Here is a 27,615-nt window from a genome sequence, read left to right as displayed (position 1 = left end):
TGTGATGTGAAAACTGTCAAGTGCGGCAAAAGTCGTGCAATTTGCAAAAAAGTTACAGCCAGTTTCAATCCAAGGCTGCAGGCAGTTCATCGGACAACAACAACAAAAAAGCCTCACAATTTAATGTATAATAATATTTGAATAACTTCCATACATTGACTGTTAAAAAATAAAAAAAGCCATTTTTTTCTTCTGAAAATTAGCTAACTATGCTCAGGCTAGAATGTGAAGCTGAAGACACAATATTCAAGATGTAAATAATTTTTGTAAATTGCGATATTTCTTCCGTGCCTTTTACTATTGTTTTTGTTGCATTCACAATATACATGCGTAACCAGGAGGCACTTCTACTACAACTTCAGTGATGTCATCATCAACTCAAAATATCCTGCTTGGTAAAGTTTTACGACACTTGAAGAGTAACCCTTCCCCTTTTAGGGAGTACTTGGAGAAATGCCACTCGGAAAATCCTCCGCTCAACTTTGAACCCAGAATCTCAAAAGGCCACGATACATTGGATTTCAATGTGCTGTTTATTTAACAGAAGCACAAAGGCCACGGCGCTGATGATGTCTCACAAATGTTCTTAAAGCAAGCCCGCATGGAGCGTGGCCTTCACTCACGAGCGACGGCCAGACGGAGCGAGGCCGCCCCCAAACGCGGATGTCTTTGGCTTGTCTTGTTTGTGCTGGCCCAGGTGTCTTTGTTGTGCTGACCACCTGACTGAGTGGCTGCTAGCGCCCGCCCGCCCACCTGAGGCCATCTGCTCCGCTCATTAATTAGGAGGCAGGCGGCTTCACCTGCACTGGCCGCATTTAAATCACAATCATTACGGCACAGCACACTTGGCCGGCCCACGCACCAGAAAGAAATCCGACAATAATACAGGTGGACAAAACACCACTCCGACCATCAAAGCAAATTTGCATCTCCCGTAACCTCTTACTGCTAGCGTGCGCTAAACGGCGGGCCAATAACCACTCACGCCATTTAAGAGCGCTACTTAATGATAAAGAGGGGACAACTGCCTCCGAGGGCCGGTCAGCTCTGGAAGGAGATGATGGACTTCTCCTGTGCGGTCAGGCAGGCAGGCAGGGCGCCGGCGCTGCGGTTTCACCCCTGCCTGTAACCTCACATCCATTGTTGGAGTCTATTATGGACTCTTCAATTATTCAGATGATATTTACCAGCGCCAATTATACGGGGCGGAAGAGAGCGCTGGCTTGGAGGCTGTTCAAGTAGGGGGGTAGAACTTTCGTTTTTTTTCCAGGCTAGGAAAAGCGTCTTTATAGCATCTTTGCTTTGAAACGGACCACAAATGAGGGTGCAGTAGGTGTCACGCGCTAGTGCACGCTTCAGTACACTGTAAATGTTTCAATTTATCCCCTTTCACCTCCATCACCTCCATCCAGTGGAGGTGGACAAGCACAGCAAAGATTTGGTGTCATCATTTCACTTTGATGCTCACGCTCAGACCTTCCTCTCTTTTTTTCACTGTCTCTCTATCATCCCTGTGTCTTTTATTCCATGCAATAAATGTAAACTACACTCGAAGTTCATAAATACGATGAAGTGTACATCATGTTGACAGCTTCTAATATTATTAAAACGGTCTCACGTAAAATGTGACATGTCTTGAAATGTTTTATCGAATTGACTTTGGATAAAATCATGTTGACATGGAAAACCCACACTGATCACAATTGTCCCGTCACTTCAAGACGGATGCTGACAAATTGAGCAATTTCGGTGAAAGACAGAAAGAAAGAAAGAAAGAAAGAAAGAAAGAAAGAAAGAAAGAAAGAAAGAAAGAAAGAAAGAAAGAAAGAAAGCTCTCAAAATGCTGTATTGCACAGGCTGTATTTTCTTACTCTGTGAAGGTCGAGGTCAAGATGAGGTTGGTGAAGAGATGATAATCCAGTTTTTTTTTTTCTTCTAGAAGAGCTTTTATATCGCCTCAATCCTCATGATGAGGGATGGCTGGGGGGGCTTCTAGAGATAGAACGGACGGACGCTGGTCCTCGTTGACAGGAAGGGGAGGCAAAAGCCGCCACCATTAAATACATACAATTAGCGTCAACTTTCCTTTGGGCGTCCAGGTTGGGTCACTTACGAGGTATTTAATTTCTTATTAAATCAGGAAAAAAAAAAATCAGTCTTTGGTATTGTCAAATATCACAACTCGCCCAGTCCATGTAATTCCGCTTTCTGTGTCATGGTCAGTATTAGAAAGAACCAAGCAACAACGCACTTTCGACGAAAACAAATCGTCCTTTCCCCTTTTACTGGAAAGACTCAAAGCCCACAAGTCCTCAAATCCTGGTGACTCCCACGTCAAAAAAACTGCAAAAACAATAAGATGCGGATCCTCCGAGTCTGCAGCGTGCGTCTCTATCCTTGCGTGACTTCTTCCTCAGTTTACACAGGCATGATCAAAAAGTCCAAGAACGTCCGATGCGAATAATTCCTCCTGCGATTCTGTGTGAAAAGCAGTTTTTGGCTTGGTCGCGACGCGCTCCTTCTTCTCCACCTCCGCCGACTGACTGTCAAGGCTTTGTGGCCGCCGGTCGGGTTGACTTTTCCAGCATGTGCACTCACAAATCAGCCTTTCCTTTCCCCCCTTCTTGTTTTGTCCTCACTAATGAATGGAGCTGGCGAGCCCACTGTGCGCACCAACCAACCAACCGCGGCTCTCTCGCCTCGTCCGCCTCTCTTTCGCTCTCTCTTTCTCTTGCTCTGCTTCGCTGTCCTCTCTGGAGCCTTCTGTCTGCGTTTAAACACCATCTGGAACGAACGCCGTCTCTCTCTCTCTCTCTCTCTCTCTCTCTCTCTCTCTCTCTCTCTCTCTCTCTCTCTCTCTCTCTCTCTCTCTCCCTCACTGATTTATTGAGTGACAGTTGTTGTAAAAACACAAAAAAGTTCAATTGTAACCCAACTCGATATAAAATAAGATTGTGCCTGTTTATAATTTTATAATTCGAACCACCATCAAGTGACCACGGTGATTGTCAGTTCCGTCACCGGCCAGTAAGGGCCGCTGTTTCCACGCATCACGACGCCTAGGGAAGCGTTACCAGCTAAAAATGCACTTTTCCTTGTTACACATGCGTCTTTCTTTAACTTGCCAAACAAAATATTGCGAAATATCGAACTGCACCCAAGCCTAAAGAAACAAACAATACGTTTTTGTTTCTATCAGTTAATAAGTGATTTATTTGTATGTTTGTTTGCGAGGGCTCAAGCAGATAAATGGAAGTACATCAGATGGACAGTTATTAAATGTGGGCTTCGCCTTTATTCCACGGAAGCTTTTATGCTCACATCCATTTTCCATTTTATTGTTCCTATTTATTGGGCGTCTTTGTTGCCTGCTTTAATTAGCGCCCAGTAATATCACACAATCTATTTTCTGTTTAGGTTATCTTTACACGCTGCTGTCTATTTATTATGAGTTTTCTTCTTTTAATTTACTGCTTAACCTTCCATTTAAAGCCAGCCACATCTGTGGCAACGTTGCGCGGCAGCCTATTGTGTTCTTATCTTGAATGCTCTAAAAGCTCTGAAAGCATTGTTTGTTTGTGTCAATGATGAAACAAACAGCAGGCTGCTAATGTAATATAGAAATAAAGTATTGTTTCAGAATCTTCATTTTGCTCCATTACAGAAGCACTGTAGGCAAATTTTGGCTCGTACATTTTTTGCCATTTAATCTTGTTTACCCGCATTTGCATTTGTGACCACTTTTAAGACTTGTGAGGTCAACGAGAATATATTTTTATGACGACATGAATACCTACCGCAGAGCAAGACACTATATTTTCAATCTATATTACTGGCTGCAAATAGTTACAACTGTTTTTAATGACACATCAACGTTCAATTCAGCAGTAATTAAAAAAAATAAAAGCAATTCATCACATGTTACGATAGTTCCAGCAGGTACGTTCTCTCGTGAAGATCGTCCACCTGTCCACTTTGGCCAGGCCTCACAAACATAAACACCAATGCGCACACACAAAGTCATGATGAGGGACAGTAGACAATGCTGACACCCTCCCGACCCCGCCCGTGTCGACAGAACAAATAGAAGCAGCTTGTAAAGTACACACGGACAGCTGTTCGGCCCCAACTCGCGTCTCACCGGTCGGCCTTAGCGGCCACCAACACAAATATTGCTTTCATATCAAGCCAGGGGCGCCTCGGACTAAATAATGCACATGCGCTGGAAGCTCGGCCCTTATTTTTTTTCCTTTAATGCCACCAAACATACATTCAGCAACACTGCAGATCCAAAGAAGTGTCGTCCGGCGTGAGATCAAATTGATTTCAGAAATACTGATTGAAAATAAGCCCAGTTTGCAGACCCGGAGGTCAAAGCGAACACGGTGAAGCAGCACTTAGCTGTTATGCTGCACGCATTCGGAAGAAGCTTTAGAATCCATTTTTTCTCTCTCCATACCTTCGTTGAAGACATTTTAAACAGTTCTAAATCAATTTCACGGAGGGGCCTTTTAGTCATTTTATTTATTTATTCAAGGTTTTTCGTGAATGTGTTTGAATGTTACGTCCTTTACATTTGATTAATCTACTTTTGTTTTCTCTGCTCCGCCTGTGAATGTTGTCGTGTTTGTAAAAAGCTTTTATGAATTGCGTCTTCACTTGCAAGCACGTTGAGTTGCCTTGCGTAAGAAAAGCAATTAATAAACGAAGCTGCCTTGGTTGTCACGGAGATGAGATGTTTATCAAACGTGGTTTCGCCCTTTCCGAATTCCAGTCAAAGGTGCTTTGCGTTTTGTATTTGTTACTGTCTGGACTTTGCGTTCAAGAGGCGGCCGTGTGGTCACGAGTGACGGAAAGGTCGGCGACGGGGGCGGCGTCCAAAGAAAGGATTCCTGTCAAGGTGACAGCTCCGAGACGGACGGGACGTTATTCTCCTCGGGAAACAACGTCAGTCAACCTGTCAGCCGGCCTCTCCGACAGCCTCTCATTCCTCTTAATTTGGCCTTTTGTTCAGCGGCTAAGCGTCGGCACTCCGTGTGGTCGCTGTGATAAACTGCACAATAAAACGTGCGCAACTCTGCGAGATGAACTGTGCGACATCACGCCAGCTTCTTTCATTGTGAAAACGCTTTTGTCTTTCTCTCCCTATCTGCGCTCCATTCTTTTCTGTCTATTATGTATTGACAGCATCTCTCGGATGCTTGAGCACTTTCTGATACGTCGGCCTTTGTGGCGTCGCAACGGTAATGGCAACTTGTGTGTGTGTGTTAAAGCAAGGAGAAGTTTGCCGCACTCACACACACATTGTAAATCTTTGCTTCTAATGGCAGTCATGGGCTGGAGTGCTGAAAGGAGATAAGACCCTGAAGCTGAGTGAAAGGGAACGTTGGAGGCATTGTATTCTCACTTCCCCTTGGCTCAGCTCTGCTGTGGTTGGGCGTGCCGGGTTCGCTCTGATCAAGCAAGAAGATCGCAACAGGTGAGTGCAGACACGCCCAAAACAAGGCAGGAGGGATTGAATTTGGATCCAGGCCAGTCAATCTTCTCCCGTCACGTGAGGTTCTTCAATTTGAGCTTGTCGCCAAGCGGCTCCACCAAGCGACGTCAGAGTGCGTGAAGGACTCTGGAGGTGTCATAGATGATTGACCTGCCCACTCAGGCACACACGCTGTAATCCAGAGTCAAGAATTCCTAATTTAATCTGAGTTTCTGGAACCAAGAGTGCCATTGAAATAATACTTGGCAAAACTCATGCAATAAAAATAAAAATAATACCATAGATCTAGCCTTGATTGTCTCTGCCTCAGAAATTCCGAGAAGTGAAAGACGGAGCTTTGTTTCATTTCTTGTCTCGTATCGTCTCATATTTTCAAAGTGCCTTTTAGAAAGAGAAGACGCAAGCACGCCATTCATTGTCATCGTCGTGCTGGCTTCTTGGAGAGTGACGTGCATATCAGCAAATGAAAGCAACTTTGCCAAATTAAAGAGGAAAAGAATAAGACACTTTTAGGAGGTGTTGCAAGAATTTGCGATGGAAAATTCTGAGTATTAGGAACAGCTCTTAACATCATGGCCGAGACGACGGCAAGGTGCTCCAGCCTGCATGTGTGTGTGTGTTTGTGTGTGTGCATACGCTCAGACAGTTGGTGGTGCTGGCACAGGAGATAGCGAGTGGGGGGAGAAGAGGCAGTGTATCAACTTGTGAACATCTGTTCCTCACACAAACCACAAAGCTGGTGCGGAGAAAATAGAGAGGATGACTCCTCTGCCCATCTTTCTTCACACGCACGTTGTCAACACCTCAACATCCCTGCAAGTTCGTATTTTCCCATTCCTTAATCAGCTGAGTTTCTGTCCTCGATGCAGCAAAATCATTCCCCCACTCTCGAGTATCTCTGGTATGATATCTGTCACCTTTGTTCTATTCAAATATTGAAAAATAACAAGCCAAGATAGCAAAAAGATTATTTTAGGGGAAAAAAATCGGGAAAAAAATGCCTGCCTCGGCATTATTTGGACTCATTTTTAAGTCGCAAAATATGCTTTTATGTAGGCGGAGCTTGGAGACTTTTGTCAATGGAATCATCCTTTGGAAAAAGATTTGTTTGGAAGGATAAATCAGTCTTTGTGAAAAAATAAAAATCCTTTATTGAGTTTGTCTCCTTTTCTTCTTTCTCATCGCCTTCCTTCCTCTATGTGGACCTGCTGGGAGGGTGCGCTAGTGCTGGCTGGCTGGGTGGTGGCAGTTCCTTATTGTGGAGGGCCTGCATGTGTGTGTGTGTGCCCGTGTGTGTGTGTCAGTATGCTGTTTGGGGCTGATAAGGCCCAGGGAGAAGAGCCAGCGTGCCGACATATTCTTACCGCCGCGGTTATCGGCCGTCGCAGCTGTGCCTGAGCTGGGCGACATCTGCTCCCTCACAGGAAGCCTATGCTGCAGCTCATAACGCCTCGCACTGACACACAAACACTTGCACGTGCACTGCAACACACACACATTTGCACCGTTACAGGTAGAGCTCCTTGAGACAATGAAGTGTGTTTACAGCTCACACTGACACATTTTGATTTCTTTGGTGTGTTGTGTGTTTCACGTGTGCGATGACTGGATTGGAGCAGTGACACGGAGGTTCTACTGGTTTTTTATCAGCGAATTACAGAGGGTCTGCTTATGACTAAGCCTAATTATAGAGGCCTTATCGGTGGCATGTTGACAAAGCTCATTACTGGCACGGAATGCGCTGCAGGTAATTCAGCGCGTCGGGTATTCGTCCTCGATCCGGCCGAGACTTTCCACGTGTTTCGATCAAATGGGGATTTTCAAAATGGCCGTGTGGATCCACTTCAATCATTTGTCAGTTCGTTTTCAAGACTTAGTTTCTCTTTGACTTTATTTTTTTTCATTTGTCTTTCTACTTCAGTTGATTTGAAAGGTATTGAAATTAGATTACAAGTTACTTAGTTACTTTCAGCAGGTACCTGCAAACCTGTCTTAGCATAAAAATGGCAAGTTGATTTCCTTATCCAATCAGGAGTTGGGCTCTCATCCTCCCAGCACACACACACACACACACACACTTGCTCTACAATATTGCAACTTGTTTAATTTTCCTTTCCACCACAAAACATAAACGAAACCTCTGAAGGTCAGCTGCCCGTGTACTCAAAACCGTAATTTCACATCTGCATGGGAAATAACTTTGTGATGGTCACCGAGTGACGTTAAGAACATTACTGCAATGGCAACTTTGTTTTTGTGTGAGCCAAACGTAAACTCCTGAATCCACAACAAGACAAATCATTTTCATAAGCGGCATTAAATCAAGGCAAAGCGTTCTCCATCCATCTCGCTCGCTCAATGAGCAGATCTGATGGAGCCTCCATCACTCATCGCTGTCTCAGCTTCCATAAAAGATGCGCTCCTACCTTCAGCAGATCCAAATCGGACACTCGGCGCCGGCGTTGGATCGAGGCCTCGGCGTCGGAGTGCGTCTTTGCTTCTGGGCTCTCTGCGGCTGACCAGGGTCACGGTGGGGACAAGTGGCAGGTGTCCACCTTTCTGGTGAAGCCTTTTCTTGTGCTCCTGGTGGACCTCAGCAGACATTTTCCCATCTAATTTTCTTCACCGCTATGATTGGAATCTTCAACTCGCAGTTCTCGATTCGTCTTTAACCAGTAAGACGGAAACTCAAATGCAATGAGGCGGAAACATGAAAGCGCTCCATGAAGCAAAGATTGGCAATAATGTCTTTTTTCACAATGACAAAGTTCTCTTAAATGTCCATCTTCCTCTAGAAGAGCCCGCTAAATTATACCTTGTAGGTATGATGCGATGTAATGTTCCAAAACGAGCGAAAACCAAATTGCATCCTCTTCATCCTTTCATGTCTTCAGCAGGATGATTTCCTTTGATATTTTGTGGCCCGAAAATGGGAGCTTTGATATCTTCAAGATGATAGCAAGTTCCTTCCGTGTTTCTCCGGCGACACAACACTCGTGTGTATGTGTGTCAGCAGTAGCAGGTCAGATGGTGTCAGGGTTCTCTGTAAAGGGGCCGTGCTCTGGTGTGAACCCTCCTCCTTCCCTCCCGCCCTGCCGCTGGTGCGCCTTGCAGCCCGTCAACCTCCAGGGAGGTCAGCCAGCCAGACCGGCTTCATCCACGGTAGCAGACCGCAGCGGGACCTGAACCTCCATCTGGGCTTCCTCCGTGGGAACCAGCTGTGACTGCGGCTGGCGGCACCTTCTTCCCTTTTTTTTTCTCTTGCCCTCCTTCTGCAGTCTGGCTTGCACCCCTCCTATGATGGCTTTTGTACTTTCATATAGCGGACATGCATCATGTTCGAGTTTCAACCTAGCGTAGCTCGGAGCCAAAGAAAGGACGAAACAAAATAAAATAAAGGGTGGAATTGTTGAGCGTGCTAGCTTCATTTGTGTCCAAAGGAATGTGCAAGGGAACACCTGCCCATGTTGAAGGCTGTCACTCCCGTAGCAATTGGTCTTGCGACCTCTGACCTGGTTACCCCACAGCTCCTCAATGACACACACGCACACACACACAAACTGCAGGAAGCTTCTGTTGGAGCGAGATGTGCGCTGATGAGAGAAGTGAGAGGGGATGTGTGCACATGATGTGCCAAATGCTTGCTTGAAACCAGATGGTCATCAGTAGAGAGGAAGTGAAAGAAAAGTGCTGTGTGCAAGGGGGGAGGGGGAGGGGGGGGGGAAGCAACTTCTTCTTGGTGCATGTGGGATTTCCCACAGTTACTCGTGCGCATGCAATTATGGTGGTAGTCCACTTGAAGTCAGTCAATAATTGACTCACAGATGCCAAATGAAAATGGAAGCTCACTGGACGGTCAACATCGTTTCTTGCTTGTCCCCAGAAGGCCTCACATGTGAGAGTCGAGTCACACTCATGTTTTCGTTTCGTTTATGATGTTGACACCTATAAAGAAACTTTGGGAGGAAGGTGCTGTCCAAAAAGCATATTCATGTGACTTCTGTTCAGCATGCTAAGATCAACTTTATAATTTTGCCTTTTATGCACCACCTGATATCAGCACACAACCATTTTTTATTTTTTTTACTCCCTTCCCCAGATGTTGGCAGGTTTAAAATGAGGTTTGGGTGGAGGGGTGAGAGATAATAATTGTACCATAATCATGGGCAGACAGCTCTGACTCTGGCAGGTGCTATCAGAGTAGCGACCCAGTGGTGCCTTCTCCCCTTAGATAAGGTCAGGGGGGGGCACAGAGGGGCAAAGCGTGCATTACAGATGAGCGTCTCGCTTCGCCTTATCTCGCCCCAGCGGCCGCCGCTGGGGGCTTCCAGATGCCACGCGCCCAAGCAGCGGGGTCACAGCCATCCCACTATCAGCGGCGAGCAGACGCCCGCTGCCAAACACAGAGCCCGGCAGGACCACGCGCCATTGACTCTCTTACGACTCCATTGCTGAGGAGGTGCCAAATTATCGGTCACTTTTGTTTTGGCGCGCCCACGTGCTTGTTGTCGCTGTTTGTAGCCAGACGGTTTTGGTCACCTGACTGCGTAAAGCGTGAGAGAAAAAAGAGCCCTGAACGGCTGGAAGGTGCTTGGTTGGGTGAAGCTGAAGCGTCTTGAGATATTCGCCGCCGCCCACTGAATGACTTTTCAACTCGAGTTTCTTAGCTCGAGGCTAAAGTTGACTCCATTGTGGAGCACATTTTTCAAATGTTCAACAGATTTGTTTGCGCAACTTTCCAAATGCGGCAGAAATCCATTTCCCCTATGAAAGAAACAAAATACGACGTGGGTGGTGGTCGAGGATGCCGAGCTGTAAAATGGTACCAAACTAATAAACTGCATATTAGTGTCTTTGTAGTGGAAACGAGGCAAACAAGTCAGAGAGGACTTGTTCACCTCTCGTTCGCTCGCTCGCTCTCTCTGCGGTGTTTTTGGAATCCGCCGCACCTGTTTGGCACAGCCTGCGTTCGAAAACCTCCAGATCCTAACAGAACTCTAAAAGTTAAACCGTCCCCATCTGTGGCAGATGCACATTGAGCGCCTCGTCGTTCTTATCCCTCCTCGCAGCCGACTTGGCGCTCGTTCAAGAGCTGTCAGCAGCGCACCTGCTAAATGAAGCTCGTTCTCAGACTTGAACACATGCAGACACCGAGGCCGGCCCGTTCAGCAGGAAGAGGCTGTGTTTACACACACGCTCACTCACACATCAACACAATGCTGTGTACACTATATGCTTGACTGCTATTCTTTATTCCCAGTGAGGGTTCGAATTGGAATTTGGCAGCGAAAAATAGTGGTGGGACTAAGTCACATGATCAAAGTCTCGAGGCTTTAGCTTCAAGTTTCTGTGGACAAAATCAAGCGCAATACATAAAGTTGATTCCAGTCGAGCAAATGGTGCTAAATCTCAAGTCCAGTCATCTTGTCATTATTTGCATATTCATATATAAAAAGAGGCGGGAATACAAGTTGTCTGAAATGCATGTACAGCAGTAAACAAACAAGTGTTTAATAATACTACTACTACTACTACTACTACTACTACTACTACTACTACTAATAATAATAATAATAATAATAATAATAATAACACAGACAAGCGGTATAGAAAATGGATGGATAAATAATAATAAAAATAATGATACGCTCAGCACTCTGTAGACTTTTCCTCAAAGCGCCTCACACTGAATTCACCTCTTCCTGCAACTGGAGGTTCAGTATTTTGCTCAAGGAGACTTAAACGTGGTAGCAAAGGCAGGGCTTGGGGGAACTGTTTCAAAAAACTCTTGTCAACGGCCCTCAAAGCAAACACGTCCTCTTTTGACCCATCTTCTCACCTCTCTCTCACCCTCTAAATAGGTTGCCGCTGTGAATTGGAGACAGATGGAAAGGAAGGTTCCCCGCAGCGAGGTTCCCTTGCAGCTGCGTTCGGTGCCAGGGAGCGATGACAGCATCGTGAGGGGACACCGACGGCGGCGGCGGCGGCGTTTCCATCTTTGCTCTGCACAAAGGTGCAAAAAGACGACGTGTGAGCTGCGCCAATCTGCTTCCAGGAATGCAAAAGTGGAGAGACAAGTGTGGGTGGATTGTTGTAACACTTAACATTCAATCACATGACAATGAAGCAAACTCAGATCGGCTCGCTCCTCATCTGGCAAGTTTGGCACCATTGTGCTGTTCCAAGGTTGACCCAACAAGCTTCTTTTGTGTACAAAAAAACAACTAGAAATGCATTTTTCCATTTCTGAAAATCGGGTCAAGATCCAGTGTTAAGAAGGAGACATTTGATTTTCTGCTTAACTTACATGTACATGTTTTTTTTTCTATGTGTAATTTTGTAAGAAGGAATCTCAGCAGATGCGGAGAAAGCAAAAAGTGTCAGGATGCCTCTGCTCATTAGAGCCGTATTTTACACATAGCGAGCGAGGAGTCCAGGGATTACTTGTGTTTGATCTGCTTTGCATAAACCGATCCAATCTAACCCCGCTCGCCAGGAAAAATCAATTAAATTCCCCGTAATTGGACTGACAGCGCACTCCGAGTAGAACAGAAGTCAATATTCAAGATGAAAAATGAAGCCAAAGGCCACCTCGCGCCATCGATTTGAGGCGGCTCGCAGATATTATTGCCACGTAGGAATATGAGCTATTGAGCTACATGCTGTTGTTATTGTCTCCGCGTTGAAATGGATGAGAGGCTGAGCGGGAGCGTCGGCTGACAGCTCCAATCAAGGTTCACTGATCTATATTCCGAGCTGCTTTGTTTATTCTTTGGTAGGTAGGAGCTCGTCCCGGTCCACGGCATAACTCGTGCGAGGGGGCTTCATCAAGACGCAATTACTGGAGAGGCGCAAAAACACATTAAGTCTGGAGGCTACTTATTGTATTTTCATTATGAAGTCTGGTGACTACACTGCAATCAAAAAAGCGTTTAGTGATGGCAACAAACATGAAGAAGAAGAAGCAGCTTCTTATTCTAAATGAAAAGATGGATGAAGCTACAGTTGAGCGGGCGCAGCAATGTTTTTAACCTCTAATGATTCCAAATTCCTTTGGGGCGTACAGCCAAGTCAACCACATTGATGCTGGGTGTGGTGAAAAAAAAAAAATATATATATACTATATGTATGATGGATCATCATAATTATCATTTTATGTATTATAATAATTATTTCAATAAATGACATACAATATATATTAATGTAATTTATATCAAAATAAAATAGTTTATATAAAAACTTCAAATGAAAATTTATTTATTTATTTATTTAATGTATGTTAGATATATTAATATAATTTATATCAAAATAAAATAATTTATATAAAAACTTCTAATGAAAATTTATTTATTTATTTATTTAATGTATGTTAGATATATTAATATAATTTATATCAAAATAAAATAATTGATATAAAAACTTCAAATGAAAATGTATTTATTTATTTATTTATTTATTTATTTATTTATTTATTTATTTAATGTATGTTAGATTTTCCACCTTTGGAAGCACAAACTAATTTCCAAGCAATAAGTCGTCAGTGTGTCGCCATGTTTTCTGCACACTCTGTTCTGCGTTCATCTTCTGCTATCTGGGTTGAACCAAACGCTGACAGATGCGCACTAATCAGCAGACAGATGGACTGACCGACCATCAAAAGGTAGGCAGATGATCACATAGTTAGACGAGGCTTTGAAAAGGCACTCTGGCTAATTTTATAGACACATCTAGTGATGTTCAAGTCGGAGGGAGGCAGAGAGAAGGACTCACCGTGTCTTCTGCTTGGCCCTGGGAAGATCTGCGACTGGGCAGAGAAAAAGTTGGCCCACCTGACCCCCTCATTGGACAATCATCACGTGAGAAAACCACAATGGATCCAAATGGCTTACAACAAATTTGTCTGGCGCCTTTTAATGGACATTAGACTGTGCCAATTTGTATTTTAATTGCTCACGATAAATTCGTGATAGTGGCGCAAAGGGAAGCATGGTCCAATGTCAAGATGGCCGCCGTTGCCTTTGCTGCTGCCGGTCCCCCTCCACCTCTTCGCATCCTCTCCTGCCTGTCAGCTTATCGGGACCCTGGCAGACACTGTGATCGGGGTTAGCGAGCGCTGCCTGTATGTTTGTTTGCTTCTTATCCCACCTCGTAGCGTGCCATGCGGCACGCGGCGCCTCAAGCCCCTTAGCATACCCCGCGTGGACCACAGAGATAAAACAAACTGGGGAGGGAGGGAAGGGGGCACTAAAGTTCAGCCATCAGAGAGGACGGAGACATCACCCGAGGAATCTGCGTGCCCTTGCCTCAGGAGAGGAGAGGAGTACTGCAAAGTTTGGGGAGTGACTGAGTTGATTGTCTTGAAGCCGTTCTGATTTCCTCGGGCTCGGCCGCAGTCAAAGTCTGATGGAAACAGCTGCCCGCTAAGCTACTCGGAGAAACTCTTTTGGGTTTCATCTGCCGCCTTCTGGCAGACAATTACACGTTTTGCTCACGTGATTTAATCGTTTCTTTTCAAAGAGACGATCAGGAGTTTGTTGGGATCGTAAATGCTAAGACTCGAGATACGATTTTGGTCAACAAAACGTTCAGTTACATTTTGGACAGCAACAAGTTGCGTTAGCACGATGTTTGGATTATTAAAGACAAAACACCGGTCGGGCTTTTTGGAAAAAAATGTATAGCCAAGTTTTGATGATTGTCATAATTAGCTCACGCTTGTCTTTACGCTTCACAAAGACTTTTTGAAGCTTCTGAGAGGAGGTGCTTTATGTTTTCTCTCCCGAGTCCGGGAGGCGGGGTGGTGGCAAGATGACAACAGGAACCCAAATCTGTCATCTGATGCTTTTGCGGGACGGGAGGTTTGAATTTCAAACCAAACTGCCAACCCCAGTTAGCTTTCCCACCTTTTGGAAATAGTGCACCCAACGCACTCGTTGGCCATTTCTGTCGCCGAAACCTTTGAGGTCAAACTAACCGCCAAGGACGCTTTGATGCCGTTCACCGTGTCAAGCGCTCCACCGGCGGAAAAAGAAGTCATTTAGTTCCGCACTTTTGAGCAGCAAAAGCAGTGTCCAGAACGGTGAAGGTCAGAGACAGATGCAGGACAAAAGATACAATTCAAAGTGACAAATGGCGAGAAAGACGGAGATAGCGCTTGTGAGGAGAAAAGAAGAGAGAGAGACGGAAAGAGGGAGCGATGAGAGACAGCGCCGTGCCCGGCGGTGGCAGAGAAAGAGGAGGAGGCAGTGAGTAAATAGTCAGCGGCTCTAATAGGAATATCAAGGCAGTGAAAGGTAAACAGGCTTCTCCAGGCAGATACAAAGGGAATGCGCCGGCTTTGAGAGCGCTGGAGTGCCGGCACGCCGCTGTGGCACAATGATAATAGCCCCGGGCCTGCCTGCATCCCAGAGATAAGGCAGAGCACTGGCATGTGTCGCCCCTGATCCCAATTTCACAGTCAATATTCATCCAGCTCGACAAACAAGCACCATTTAAGATAAAAAATAAATATAGAGTCCTTCTGCTATTACCTCCTGTTTATAAATCTGCACACAGCCAGCGCCCGCTGCCTTTTAAACAGTAGCAAACGCACGGCCCGCAAGCACCCCCGCCCCTTCTTTCCCTCCTCCTCCTCCTCCCAATCCTCTCATCCTCATCTTTCCTGCACATCTGGGGATTTGCGTGGCTTTGTTTTAGTCTTTCTTGACTGCTGCAGGCCTGGGTGTCTTTACGGTGGCTCCTCACCAGGCCACGTGAGTTGCGAGTTCAGATAGGAGGTTGGATATCGTCCATATTGATTTGCCGACTCGTTTTTGTCCAGTGACACCTTTGCTGCAACACATGGTGTCGAGCTGGAGCAGTTTAAATATATTATTATTATAATAATGATAATAATACACACACACTGAGCTCTGCTAAGGCGAGTTTATGCAGCAATGTGCTCAGGACATGGATGCATTGAAAGAGTATATATTAATTAACTAATTGATGATGTCATGATCCAATGCTTAATGTACCTGGCAACAGACAGGCACTCATTTTTAAAGCTGTAGAAGAAAGAGTGTCCCAGAAGCTTCATGTGAAAAAACTGGCTCCACTTGCTGTTAAGCTTCAAATTTATTTTTAAAAAGTTGAAGGGAGGAGAAAAAGGAAATTAATCTTATCCTGCAAAAAAGTTTGCGTCTAAAATAAGATTACATTCCGGATTGAACAACTTCCTATCTTGTATTGCAGGCCTTAAGCTGCATACGCCAGGCGGGCTGCGCTTTGATCACCATCTGCGACATTCCCAAAGAGAAATAAATCAAGATCCAAGCACAGCTGGAGAACTTGTTTTATTTCTTTAGCTGGGGCACGCTCGGAGAGGCTGCCGAAATTACTTTGAGGAGTTTTGCACCGCGCCGGAGGCCAAATGACACGTTGCTTACGTCACCGCAACTTGTATTTTTCTCAAGAAGAATCTATTTCTATGACTTGGCACGTGGACTGTCATTCTTCTCAGTGGCGCTGGTCCTCACTGATGACCTCCATTCCTCAGGTCACTCAGCAGCTTCACCGCAACGGTCCATCCCTTCCTTCCCTTTCCTCCCCTGCCCACCACGAATGACCAAGTGGTCATATCCCTTTAAATCTGGCCCCGCGCCGTCTCGGTGAGATTACTGCGCACTCGGCGAGGATCCACAGATGGGAGGGACAAGCTGCCAGCTGGCACGGGGGGCACCCACTATCCTCGCTGGAAAGTGGCCAACCGTCTCTGGCTCTGGCTCTCTGGCTCTCTGCTCTCTGCTCTGCCCATTCACACTCTTTCTCCAACATTCTGCTTCACACTCTTTCCGTTTGGCTAATTTTCTCTCAACGTGATATTTTAACTGAAGAAAGAAAAGTCCCAATGTATTGTTGGTATTGCCATTCAAACAGAATGTTGGCCACATGATGTTGATTCTCTCGCACAATTATTTAGTGTGTTGGTAAAAATATGAGGATGACCAACTGGATTAAATAATGATTATTAATAAATAAATAAATAAATAAATAAATAAATAAATAAAATAAAAAGTCGAGATTATTTTTTCTATAAATTATTAAAAAGTGATTATTTTAAAAATTATTTTAAAAAATTGTAAAAAAAGATAAATTAAAAAGTTCTGGGTGATCTTGGGAGGTACAAAAGTCAACTCAATTTGAGGAATTCATTAACGGTTACTTTGTCATGGAAGTCACGGGTAGTCCACCGAGAGGAATTAAAAAAAGACGCCTCCCATTTTCACATGATTGTGACTCAGTCAACCCAACCGTCAGTGTTTTGGATTTCATCAACAGGAAACTGGTGACCTTCTACAGCTCGATAACATTGGTGGTGTATTCTTGATCATTTCTTTTTTTTTTTTTTATCTGTCACCTTGCATTCCAGGACATTTTCACCGCGATGTAATACATCTTGAAGCGACAAACGCCGTTGAGTGATGAGGACAAAGGCGCGATATGAAAATGTGTCGGCCATCTTTATGTATGACTGCGTGGCCTGTTTAAAGCGTGACAGAACGCTTTTCGGTAGCTTAAAGTTGATGTGCGGAAACTTTGCTCCCCAGCCTGCTGCTGCTGTTGCTGCTGCTGGCCCACCAGCTGGGCACTGCCGTGATTGCACACTCAGATTGCTGTGCTAGATTACTGTGACCCCACGGACCCCCTCCAGATGGACACACACACGCAAACACACACATGCATGGTAGTAAATGGCTGGCTGGATGGATAGATGGATGGGTGTACATAATGCTTTTATGAAAATTTTAATCAAAAAGGAAAAAAAATCTTCGTGTTCTTTAGATGGAGCTTGGATGAATAACAGATGCAGCCAATTGTATGAAGGGTAAGTGCATCATTGTAAGAATATAGAATTATAAATAGAAAAGGCACCTGCAACAACTAATTGAAGTGCCATTTACAAGCAAACGATAAAATCGCTTCACACGTTCAAAATAAGCCATATGATGCAGAAAAAAAATAAATTAGAAAATGACTTCTCTGCAGCTGCTGAAAACAAACCACAGCAGATCTGATAAAACAGGGACAGTTCTGGAATCGAAATTGCAGCCCTGGGAAGATAAAATGAATTGATGAGATAAAGAAATGTCCAGCAGATAGAAGATGTGGAGTCAGCGACACCGCCTCATGCATGCAAACATTGCGCCGTACAAAACTCAGTTTACCTTAAGTTTGATATTTTCGGACTATCAAACTGCTTTACGATTTGCCTTTTAAAATTACATATATAAAAAATACATGTATATAGATATGAAATAATAATTAAATATTAAAAATAATATAATACATAAATAAATAAAAAAAAATATATAAAACACGTTTTCTCATGAGTCCATCTCTTTTATTTAATCTGATTAGCCTGAGCAGGTGTAGTGACCCTTGAGGGAATCGTTGTTTCTGTTACTTCAAGCCATTATTTAATTCCTCTGCTTTTATGAGGTGAGCCAGGAGCAGAAAACTATTCTAATGAATCACATCACCCCCAATCGCCAATGAAGTGAAGAGGAAGAGGAAGGGCTAAAGTGACATGACACGCTTCACTTTGCATCACATTTGATGGACTGTCATTACGCTTCTCATCTCTTCATAGCAGACTGTGGACGTCACATGATATCAGTAAAGCTGAGAAGGTAACTTAAGGCTCCATATCCCTCCTCCTCTCCCTTCAACCGGGTACGCCCCCCCCCCCTCCATCTCCTCCCCCCTTGTCCCTCCTCTCCTGTCATGTTTGCAGGAGCGAGAGCTGTGGAGGGTGGCACTGATGGCGTGAAGCCAGATGGCAGCCACAAGGCAGGCGGCGTGGCACCGAGAAATGAAGTGCGCACACACACGCCCGCACACAATCACCCGCTCGTGCTTTTGCTCCTTAATGAAGGGCCATGAATTATTCATCGCACGCGCACGCACACACACACAGCTCCTGTCAGCAACAGAAGGCTCAGCGACTTCTCTCTATTTTATTATCATTTCTCCAGGCATTTTCCCTGCTTGTAAAGGAATACCAGGTGGTACTCTGCCCCTCCTCCCCGAGCATCAAGCCATCCTCCTACCTCCATCCCATTTCCTTGTCGCACCCTGTCTGACTGAGTCATTGCCATCTCCTCAGAACTTCCCACCGACTCGTCTTTTCTATCCACCTGTGCGATGAAACGACCCAACTGGAAGTTGGAGGACAGCCATCAGAAAGGTGACGGTCCCAGGAGAATACTTGACGAGGGAACGCGAGCTTCCTCCTCGTCGGACCCGACGCACACCTTCGACAGGCTCGGTTTGGGTCCAATTAAGCGGTCTGATCGCTTTTCCGAGTGTAGCCCGTCACGTATATGATGGGTGGCGAGATGAAAAGCTGCCCTCGCTGTCAGATGGGTTCAAGGTAACAAAAGAGATGTGAAGGGGAAGGAGGGCGGCTTGGCTGTTACAGGGGGGAGGACCGCAGCTCTCCGGGGAGCGATAAGGATAAGTGAGTCTGATCAAGTGTTGGTGTGTGAGAGGAGTGATGGAGGGTGGAAAAAAAAAGGAGGAGAGAGAAAGAGCCGCAGAGTGACGGGAGGAGAGGGACAGGTTCTGTTGCTCTGCTAAAGGTCACCAGCTTCCCCAGTGAGGTTGAATGCTATTTCAACCTCGCTGGCGTGCTGAGACGATCGGAGAGCCCATTCTCATTCCTGTGTGTGTGTGTGTGTGTGTGTGTGTGTGTGTATTCTTGAAAAACCCACAACTGAGAAAGTGCTTCAAATCGTGACGCAACCATCCATCCGTCGCACTGTTGCTACTAAAACTAAAAGTGAAAAAATAAAAAAAACTATAACTACCTGAAAATAGTCAACATCTTATGTTTGTAACCAACTATTGCAAAAATGTCCTCCATTTTGTCTTTGTCGATAAATACCAGACATGGAATTGTAAATAATCATTTTTGGAAACTAGAACTAATTTTAAAAAAAAAACAGCTAAAACAGTTACTGAAAATACCCAAATATAAAAATCAAAACAAACCGTAAAAGAAACTATTATAACCCTACTTAGAACATAATAGCGCTAAAAAAATACATTATATTCTGACATGCAGAAATACAGCAGCTAGAATAGATTCACAGCTAATCTAATAGTTTTGCACAATTACAAAATATATAAACATGAGTCCGCGTGTCGCGGCAGCAGGCCCTCCAAAATGATGTCCAACTCCAAAGTGATGTTGATGGAGTGAGACAAGGAGGCCACAGTCCTTATCACCTGAGCTTCGCTCCTGTGCACACCACTCGCCGGTGGAGACTCATTCCCTTACCGCCGGCCGTCGCTCAATAGATCTTTACCGTGATTGGTCACAATTGAGAGGAGCGTGGAAACACGCTTGTCTCGTCAAGCCGCCTCACGTCGATATCACACCGTCATTATGAGAACTTGTGCGTCTGTGTGTGTGTAACAAGAAAAACACACTCTAATTTGAGTTATTTGTCATATATGTAATCGAATGTAATGTCAATGAAAATTCCCGAGAGCTCAACTTAGTTCCAATCTGTGCCCTGAGGAGCCTGCTACTAAACTTCTTTTGTATTCTAATCACAAGTGGAAGTATCATTTCCAAGTTGATTTCCTCAACAGAATGTGAGCTCGACCTCACGTTGCGTGGGAAATGTTTAATTTAGCATCAGGGGTCAAAACAAAACAAGAGTTTTTACATTTAGCAGCTTTAGCCATTTGCAATGAGATCAAAGTCATCTCCATCCAACTTGTAGTCTGGCTTGAAGCTGCCGCCGGCTGCACGGCTAAAGAGACCTTGGGGCCTTCCTTGCCGTCTGTCCTAAATGGCGAGATGTAATTGCAGGGCTGCCGCTTGCGACACCCCCCCCTGCTGTGTGGAGATGAAAGCTTGACTGGCTCAGTGGTGACCCCTTCATCCTGCCTCTCATTGTATCCTTTCTCATGAACTTTCTGTCTTTCTTCTGCTCCCTGTCACCTCTTAACTCCACTCTGTCACTCACACAACGCTACCAAACAAACACCAAGAGCAGTTTCACTTGGAGGGAGATAACCAAATGGCGACGATGGACACACACGGAGGCGGGGGGGGCTTTGTCGATGCTGCTCTGTGGGGATGCTCAGCAGGGTCCATCTTAAAGCCTCAACAGTGACATGGCCATTAGGAGCTTCTCCACTCGTAAATAGAGGAGCATTGTGAAGTCGTCCGTGATGGTTACGATGAGATTTCACGCTAAATATTCACGAGTAGTCACGAAAATATTCAGTAATAATACTCAGAAAATATTCAGGTGAGTATGTTCTACCACACCAAAGTCATGCTATCATTTCTTCATTAGATTCATTCAATTTCACTGTGCTAAAATGTTCTTGGAGGAACGAGTTGCATTGAAAGCTCTGAATCTGATCATAACGTGGAGTCCCACAAGGGTCAACCTCAGAGCCCCCATTGTTCAGCTTTGGCTCCAATGCTTCAGAATGCCAATGTTGGCTATATTGAGATTTGTCATTTCTGTCAAGAGCAAATTAACTGCTGGATGATGTTGTTCAGCAATACCAAAACAAAACTGAAGCCATAACGTATTACAAATGCCAACTACTCTATTTATGGCAGATGTTTCCAATAACATGTATTATGTCACAAAGAAAATCACATTTGAATTTATTCGCAGCCAGATGAATGAGGACACATATAAAGCTTTGTGAGCTGACATTATTTTCTCTCTCTGGCATATAGTCTTAATGTTGTGCTTTTCACTTCAAAGTTCTCCAAGAAATTAATATGCATGTGTGCAGCTGTTGACATAATTACAGAGGGGGGAAAAGTGTGAAATTAATTTTAAATCTAATGTAAATTATAGTTATTGGCAGAGCTGCGCTAATCGTCATGTACAAAGAAAATATGCACGCCTCGGGCTTGTTCATGTGCAGGCACAGGCGCGTTCAATAAAGCAATACATTTAGTTGCAGGTAGAAATTTGGGAAGATTTTCAGTGGCTTTCGGCTTGTTAGCAGAGTAGCCATACTTACAAATGCACCCAACAATAAAATAAAGAGGACGAGCAGCTCTGTAGACAACACTCACTGCAGCTAGCGTGCAGAGTGACCTTTACTAAACCCGCCCACTTAATTAAGACAGGTGTCTTCACTCAGCACAGGTGTCTTCACTTGGACCATAGGTGTCAAACCCGAGGCCCGGGGTCCGGAGACGGCCCGCCACATCATTTTATGTGACACATTTTGCATTAACCTTATGTCATTACTACGATTACAAATTGTCTTAAAAAGAGATATTGGGAGCAATTTTTTTATTACCATTCATCTTTTTTAACTATTTTTAAACAGTATTTACTAGTCTCTGATTGCAAAACGTCATTTATCAATTTGTTGTATAGCATATGCTGTATAAAATATAATAAAATATAAAATACGGCCACTGGTGAAGTGAGGCTAATTTCAAATCTTGCAAACTCCACTTTAATCTAAAATGTTTTGACTGGATTCATTCACAACCCAAAGATTGTCTTTTTTCTGAATAATTGTGGTAAGATTTAGGTTCCAGCCCTCGAAAGCCGATGACAACTTTATTTTCCAAGCCATGTTTTCCTTATTTTACCCGTGTGTGTATCTTTGGTAACTGTTTGTCTGAACGGCCTTCTCTTGCTGCAATGTCAACGCTTTGGTTTGAGTATGAAAACAAAGCCCTCGTGAAAATGTACACAAACATACATATTTCCATATCTCGAGAGGCCCCCCGTCACTCGGCATCTGGGGTATATAACTGCCTCCGCCCAAATTAAAACAAAGAGGGCCGAAAGATATTTTCCAATTCAGCAGATGTGAGTCATTTCATCTTGTGATTCAAATGAGTTTGGTGTTTTGTGTGAACAGATGTCCGTACCCCGCCTCCTTTATCAACATTAGCTGATTGGGTTTTAGCATGCGGCTTGCCGTGCCTCTGCCTCACAGGTACTAACGCACTAATCTGCCTCTGCACAGCTGTGCGGACGGGCGGGCGGGTGGAGGAGGGCGGAGTGGAGAAAGCGACCAAGGAACCGACGGGGAAGGCCTGCGAGGGATGGATAGATGGATGGATGGATGGAGAGAAATGATGAGGAGGGAGGACAGAGAGCGGAGGAGGAGGGGGGGTGAGGTGGCGAGTGGCCTGGAGACAGGATGCAGATGAGACAGAGAGACAATCGGAGGAAAACAGATGCCAACAGTGAGAAGAAAATATACAATGGAAAACAAAAGTGAAACGTGCCAAAAGTGAAATGAATTCGCAAGGTGTCCAGTGTATTTATAAGCAGTAAAAATAGACAAGGCTGGTCCATTATTTTCTAAAGGGGTGAAGTTTGGAGGTTCCCCCTGTGACTTCACGCCGTCGGGTGCTTTTGTGTGGAGTCTGTTTTTGTCTGTGTGGGAGTGGGCAGCATGGCGCCCGGGACCTCTGGCATTTTTGTTTACCCAGACGTCATGCCGGAACAACGGGACTCTTTCTGTCTGCGCACCTGTTTGCAGCTCTGACACGAGAAGCAATCACAAAGAGCACCTCAGGGGGGGGGGGGGTCAATTCGGGCTCGGGGAAAGTGAAGAAGAGGGGCGATGAAAAGCAGCATGATGGACAAAGTTTAGCGAGATAGACGTGGCGAAAGCGTCCCGGTGACGTATGAAGCCAGCTCGGGAACGTCGTCGCCCCTCGCGTCAGTCACTCTTCTCCACCCCGGGAGCTGATCGGGTGCACTCAGCTTGTGAGCTCATTAAAAAGCGGCCATTATTCCCACATTTGCACGCATGGCATGCAAAACTAATTTACTTGTAAGAAATTAAAAGTTCATTTTAATTGCGCTCGCACCGCAGTATGCAAATTAGGAGTACATAATGTACATCGATGCAGAGCCGACGACAGTTGTACGGACGACACGCTGGAAATGGGCTTAACCCTTTCGGGACAATGTTTGGATTCCCCACGGCGAGCAAAGTATTGCATTTTTAGTCACCAATAGTGGGCAGCAATGGAGCAACACAATTGTTTTAATGTCACTCAAGTTCAGGTGACAATCTTGGCAATAAATTGAAAATTTACTCTTACGGACTCCACATCAGGGGTCACCGACCCAGATTGAGCTGGAACTTTAAATAAGATGGAACGGAGTGTGTTTTTGTCTCCCGAGAGTGTGTCAAGCCGACTCGGAGCCTCTGCGCTGACCTTTGCGACCTGGCTCTGAGCTGCCAAATAGCCAATAGCATGTCAATAAGTTTGTAGAGGCTTCCACTCGTGTGTGTGTGTGTTAGAATTATCGTGTCTTTGACGCTGGAAGTAATTTTTTTGGTCATCTCTCAAAAATTGTAGAGATCAGTCAAGATATGAAAACTCAGCAGTAATTTGTTGCATCTTTTGTCTTCATTTAATTCTGATGATTATTAGAATGCATGCAGAGTTTCATTTGTAGACTTTTTCAATCCTCAACTCAAAGTTACCCGTTTACTAGTCTGAATAAAGCAATTGAAAAGTTGATGGCCTGCAGCTTTTCGTCGCCTCAGCATTTTCCATTACAATCGATTAGCTGTACAGAAGCTTCTAGTTGTACCGTCCAATTTGAAGCTGAGTCAGCACTGCGAGGCCATGGCGCTCCCGCGTTCACCCCGGCCTGCGGCGCCAGGTGAGCTTGGCAAAGGCGATGGCGCTAGCGAGCGCAACGAGAGGAGGGCGCGCCGTTAGCTGGCGCGTGCGGGCCCTTAATGAGCAAAGTGTTGATTTGGCGCACATCCTAATAGGATCAAAGCTGTCATTTGGCTCCCTCAATGGCTGACAGGAGGCCACGCCTGGCACAGCACCAAGAAGGAAGGCAAACCAGCCGCTTTTCTGCTTTTCACTGTCATTCCATTAACTGCAAAGACAGTCAAACATCTCATGAAGCAAATCACGGATGGATCATCACCGACGTTTGTAAAGCCTCGAGGCCAAAGTGACTAACAAAGCCAAAGCACGGACAGCGAGAGCAATCGGAGCGATGAATGGAGATGATATTGGAATGCTCCGAGGAGCCGAGGAGCTGACTCGGGCTCATTGAGAACCGTGATTTATGGCGCAGGAGTAAGTGGGCTTTATTTTGGCTGGGGAGCGCCGCGTGCCCCCAGGGCTGATGATGGATGCACGTGCGCACACACGCAAACACACACACGCACGAAGTTCAAGGCGATTGTTAGCATGCAACGAAAAATTTGAACAACTTCAAGGCGATTGTTAGGCGAAAAAGGGTCCAAACACAATTCGGAAATGCAGAGACTGTATAATGAGAGACGAGGAACGAGAAAAAGTCATCACAGAGGGGGGAAATGGTCTGGAAAAAGAACAACAACTCTTCTTTGGCTGATGAAATTAAAATGCAAATGTTTTCTTTCCTCCTTTGTTGTTTTACTTATCAGGAGTTGCCTCATCCTCTTTGTGCCGACCGGGCGCTACCTCCACTTTTTTTTGCCTCGCTCGCACCCAAAGCGCCAGCCATCCCCCTCTCGCCTCCTCCATCCCTTTGTCTCAAAATTAGTGAAGCGGAGTGCTCGGGCGGCTAATTACGTATTCAAATGAAAGAGGCTTGTTAATGTTGCACTGGGGAGAGGCAAGATGATTGGGAGAGGGTGATGGAATTGAAATGAGCGCCGGGGTGTCGCTCGGGCGGCGGCGGAGGCGGCCGCGGCGGCGGTGGAAGAGGCGGCGGTGCATCTGGAACCAGCCGAGCGCATCCTGGCAGATGTCACCTCCCGGGGGGGGGGGAGTGAGTAAGAGAGACTGAGTGTGTGGGTGGGGTGAGCGAGGAGGGAGGTGTGAAGCAGGGGTGAGGAAGGGGGAGGACGGTCAGACGGGGGATGCACACGTCGCAATGACAGGATGGGAGGCGAGGGGGGGGCGGGCGGGGTGTGTGAGGGGGGCATATGGCTTTGTTTCAACAGAGGACACACAAAGGAGAGAAATTGGATGGTTAATTTAGCACAGCGGAGAAGGAGAAAAAAAATGAGCTAATGAGCATGTTGTTTTCGTCCCTTTGTGTGGTTGTGCTACTACATTGTGACCACTTGCACAATCTGATGGGATTGGGAGTTGTCCCCCCACCCCCCAAAAAAAAAATTCAGTTTTGATTGACACTGTCGGTGAGGTTTTTCTTGAACGGCGCTTTGGAAGTGCCCTGCAGCAGCATGAGAGCCGTCCGCGTCTAATGTATTGACTTTTGCAGGTAGCTAAACGAGGTAAACAAAATATTCGGAGAAAGTCTCAAGATAATTCAGCGGCGTTCTACACCACTGCTTTCCGCAACTCCATCCATCAATCAAATTCCAACTTCTCCAGTTCAGCCACAACTTTCATGTGGCAGGTCTTTTTGTTATAGACGACTGGAAAGCGGGTCGCATGGGGCCCATCATCATGTTCGGTGTAGGCCCTTGATGAATTAAAAAAAAGAAGAAAAATCTGTGATTTTAGTGTACAGAACTGCAAATACGTTTTAAGTTGCGATATCACTAATAACCACTAGATGGCAGCCGATATTGCCCTATGCCGTAAAGCCCAAATCTTATCTTATGGTCCCTCACTAAAAATCCAATTTTGAGTAAATTAATTTTTCTTTTTTGGAGCAGGGCTGTCAATTTCCAACTTTGGAGTAAATTGAAATAGTTGCGGGTTACCAAACTGAGTGAAGAGGAACGTCTAGTGCACAATGATGTACAGGGAGGGATGAGGCGAGGTGTTCACACTTTCCCAACTTGCCATCTGCTCTCCGTGTCCTTCATCTGACATACTTCTCACCCATACGGGCGCTCGCTCACACATGCTCGCAAACGCGCTCGACCTGTATTCAGCACACACACGCACACGCGCGCTTAGCTGCGGTCTGATCCTGTATTCATAAGGGTTGTCCTGGCTGCTCGCTACCCTGAGGCCTCCTGCCCTGTGGCCTGCAACCATCATTAGGGCGAGCCTGGACGCTCATTATTGATCTTCTGCCTGATAATGCTATGGATGCTCCATCTCTCGGCTGCACCGCCGGGACTGGTGGCCCTTACCTGTCCGGCTGCAAGGATTTTCTGTCAGACTCATCACTGCACATCTGCACACATCCATCCATCCATCCATCCCTCCCTCTCTGGGTCTCTCTCTCACCTCTGCATCCTTTCTTCCACTTTACCTCCATCCCCACCCTTTTTTTTCTGACGGAGATGCATGGTGTTTCTAATTTGGCATGCAGACATTAATTCCAGCACAGCTGCTGCCTCCTCCTCCTCCTCTTCCCTCCATCCGACACCCCCACCCATCCCCTCAACCCCACATCTCCGACTCCCTCCCTCCCTCACTCCCTAAAGGCTTCTCTCTAATGTGCAGCTTCAGAGAGGCGCGGCAAATTAACACCATTTGTTCTGCGGAGCATGCCTTCTTCTCAACACTACAAGCATATCTTATGAGGTTTGTTTCAATGTGAGGGATCACTGAGAGGAGATTTACACAGCATTTTTTTTTTTTTTTTTAAAAACGCCCCCCCACTTCTAATCCATAAGCCCAAAATTCAGCTACACTACGTTCGCGCATTTGTTTTATTTTTACACCGACGATAGCAAGCCGCGTCACTCTTTTATCTGGTCACAATTGTGTTTTGCCTCCGCTTACCAACCGCTGAGATCTATTTTGTGCCGCGTTAAAACCAACGCGTTGGCACACAAACAAGAAATGTTTTATTCAGATGTTCTAAATCCGGGAGGATGAGAAGCAAATCTGATTTTGTTTGAAGGTTGAGCAATGCTGCCAATGAGAAAAAGCAAAGAAGTATTTAGCAATATTGAATATAACGTGGCACGCTTCGTCGCACCAGGTATCTCCTAATGGACCTCCTTCCCTTGGTTTCCAGCGCTCCGTCTTCTTTTGCTACTTTATTTACCTTCTGGCCTCTTGCCGCCGCGATAACGGCATTATTAACTGGAACCTACACTTGACCTACACTCTCGATAAGCTACGCCCACTGAGGATCCCTCGGGTTACTATCTCGTGGACCAGCAGTGGCCATAAACAATGAGGGATCGGTATAAAATCCGTGCCCGGGCCGAGATGCTCGATG

General features: G+C 45.5%; 1 protein-coding gene and 1 long non-coding RNA gene across 8 annotated transcripts in view; one reads left to right on the top strand and one right to left on the bottom strand.

The window, feature by feature from the left end:
* The window catches only part of cbfa2t3 (CBFA2/RUNX1 partner transcriptional co-repressor 3), a 156,586-nt gene that overhangs the window by 20,974 nt on the left and 107,997 nt on the right, over nt 1–27,615 (bottom strand). For 4 of the 7 annotated variants that reach the window (XM_088370118.1, XM_088370120.1, XM_088370119.1 and 1 more), the window contains exon 4: nt 11,337–11,500. Coding sequence is in view for 2 of the 7 variants with exons in the window: in XM_088370114.1 (XP_088226240.1) it covers nt 7,924–8,101 (178 nt within the window). In the remaining 5 variants the exon portion in view is untranslated. Of the gene's footprint in view, nt 1–1,871; nt 2,827–6,861; nt 6,967–7,923; nt 9,120–11,336; nt 11,501–27,615 lie in introns of those variants that run through there. The other 3 variants (XM_088370114.1, XM_088370117.1, XM_088370122.1) reach the window with 3 other exon arrangements.
* On the top strand, nt 9,864–11,799 carry LOC148401020 (uncharacterized). Its single transcript, XR_015857356.1, has 2 exons — nt 9,864–9,956; nt 11,359–11,799. It is a non-coding gene; the product is annotated as an uncharacterized LOC148401020 (long non-coding RNA).

This window comes from Syngnathus floridae, chromosome 3 (assembly GCF_059516105.1).
Source record: "Syngnathus floridae isolate MCC-2025c chromosome 3, RoL_Sflo_1.0, whole genome shotgun sequence".
Classification (NCBI taxonomy): domain Eukaryota; kingdom Metazoa; phylum Chordata; class Actinopteri; order Syngnathiformes; family Syngnathidae; genus Syngnathus; species Syngnathus floridae.
Note: the sequence above shows the minus strand (reverse complement) of the source record. Positions and strands in the feature narration are given on the sequence as shown.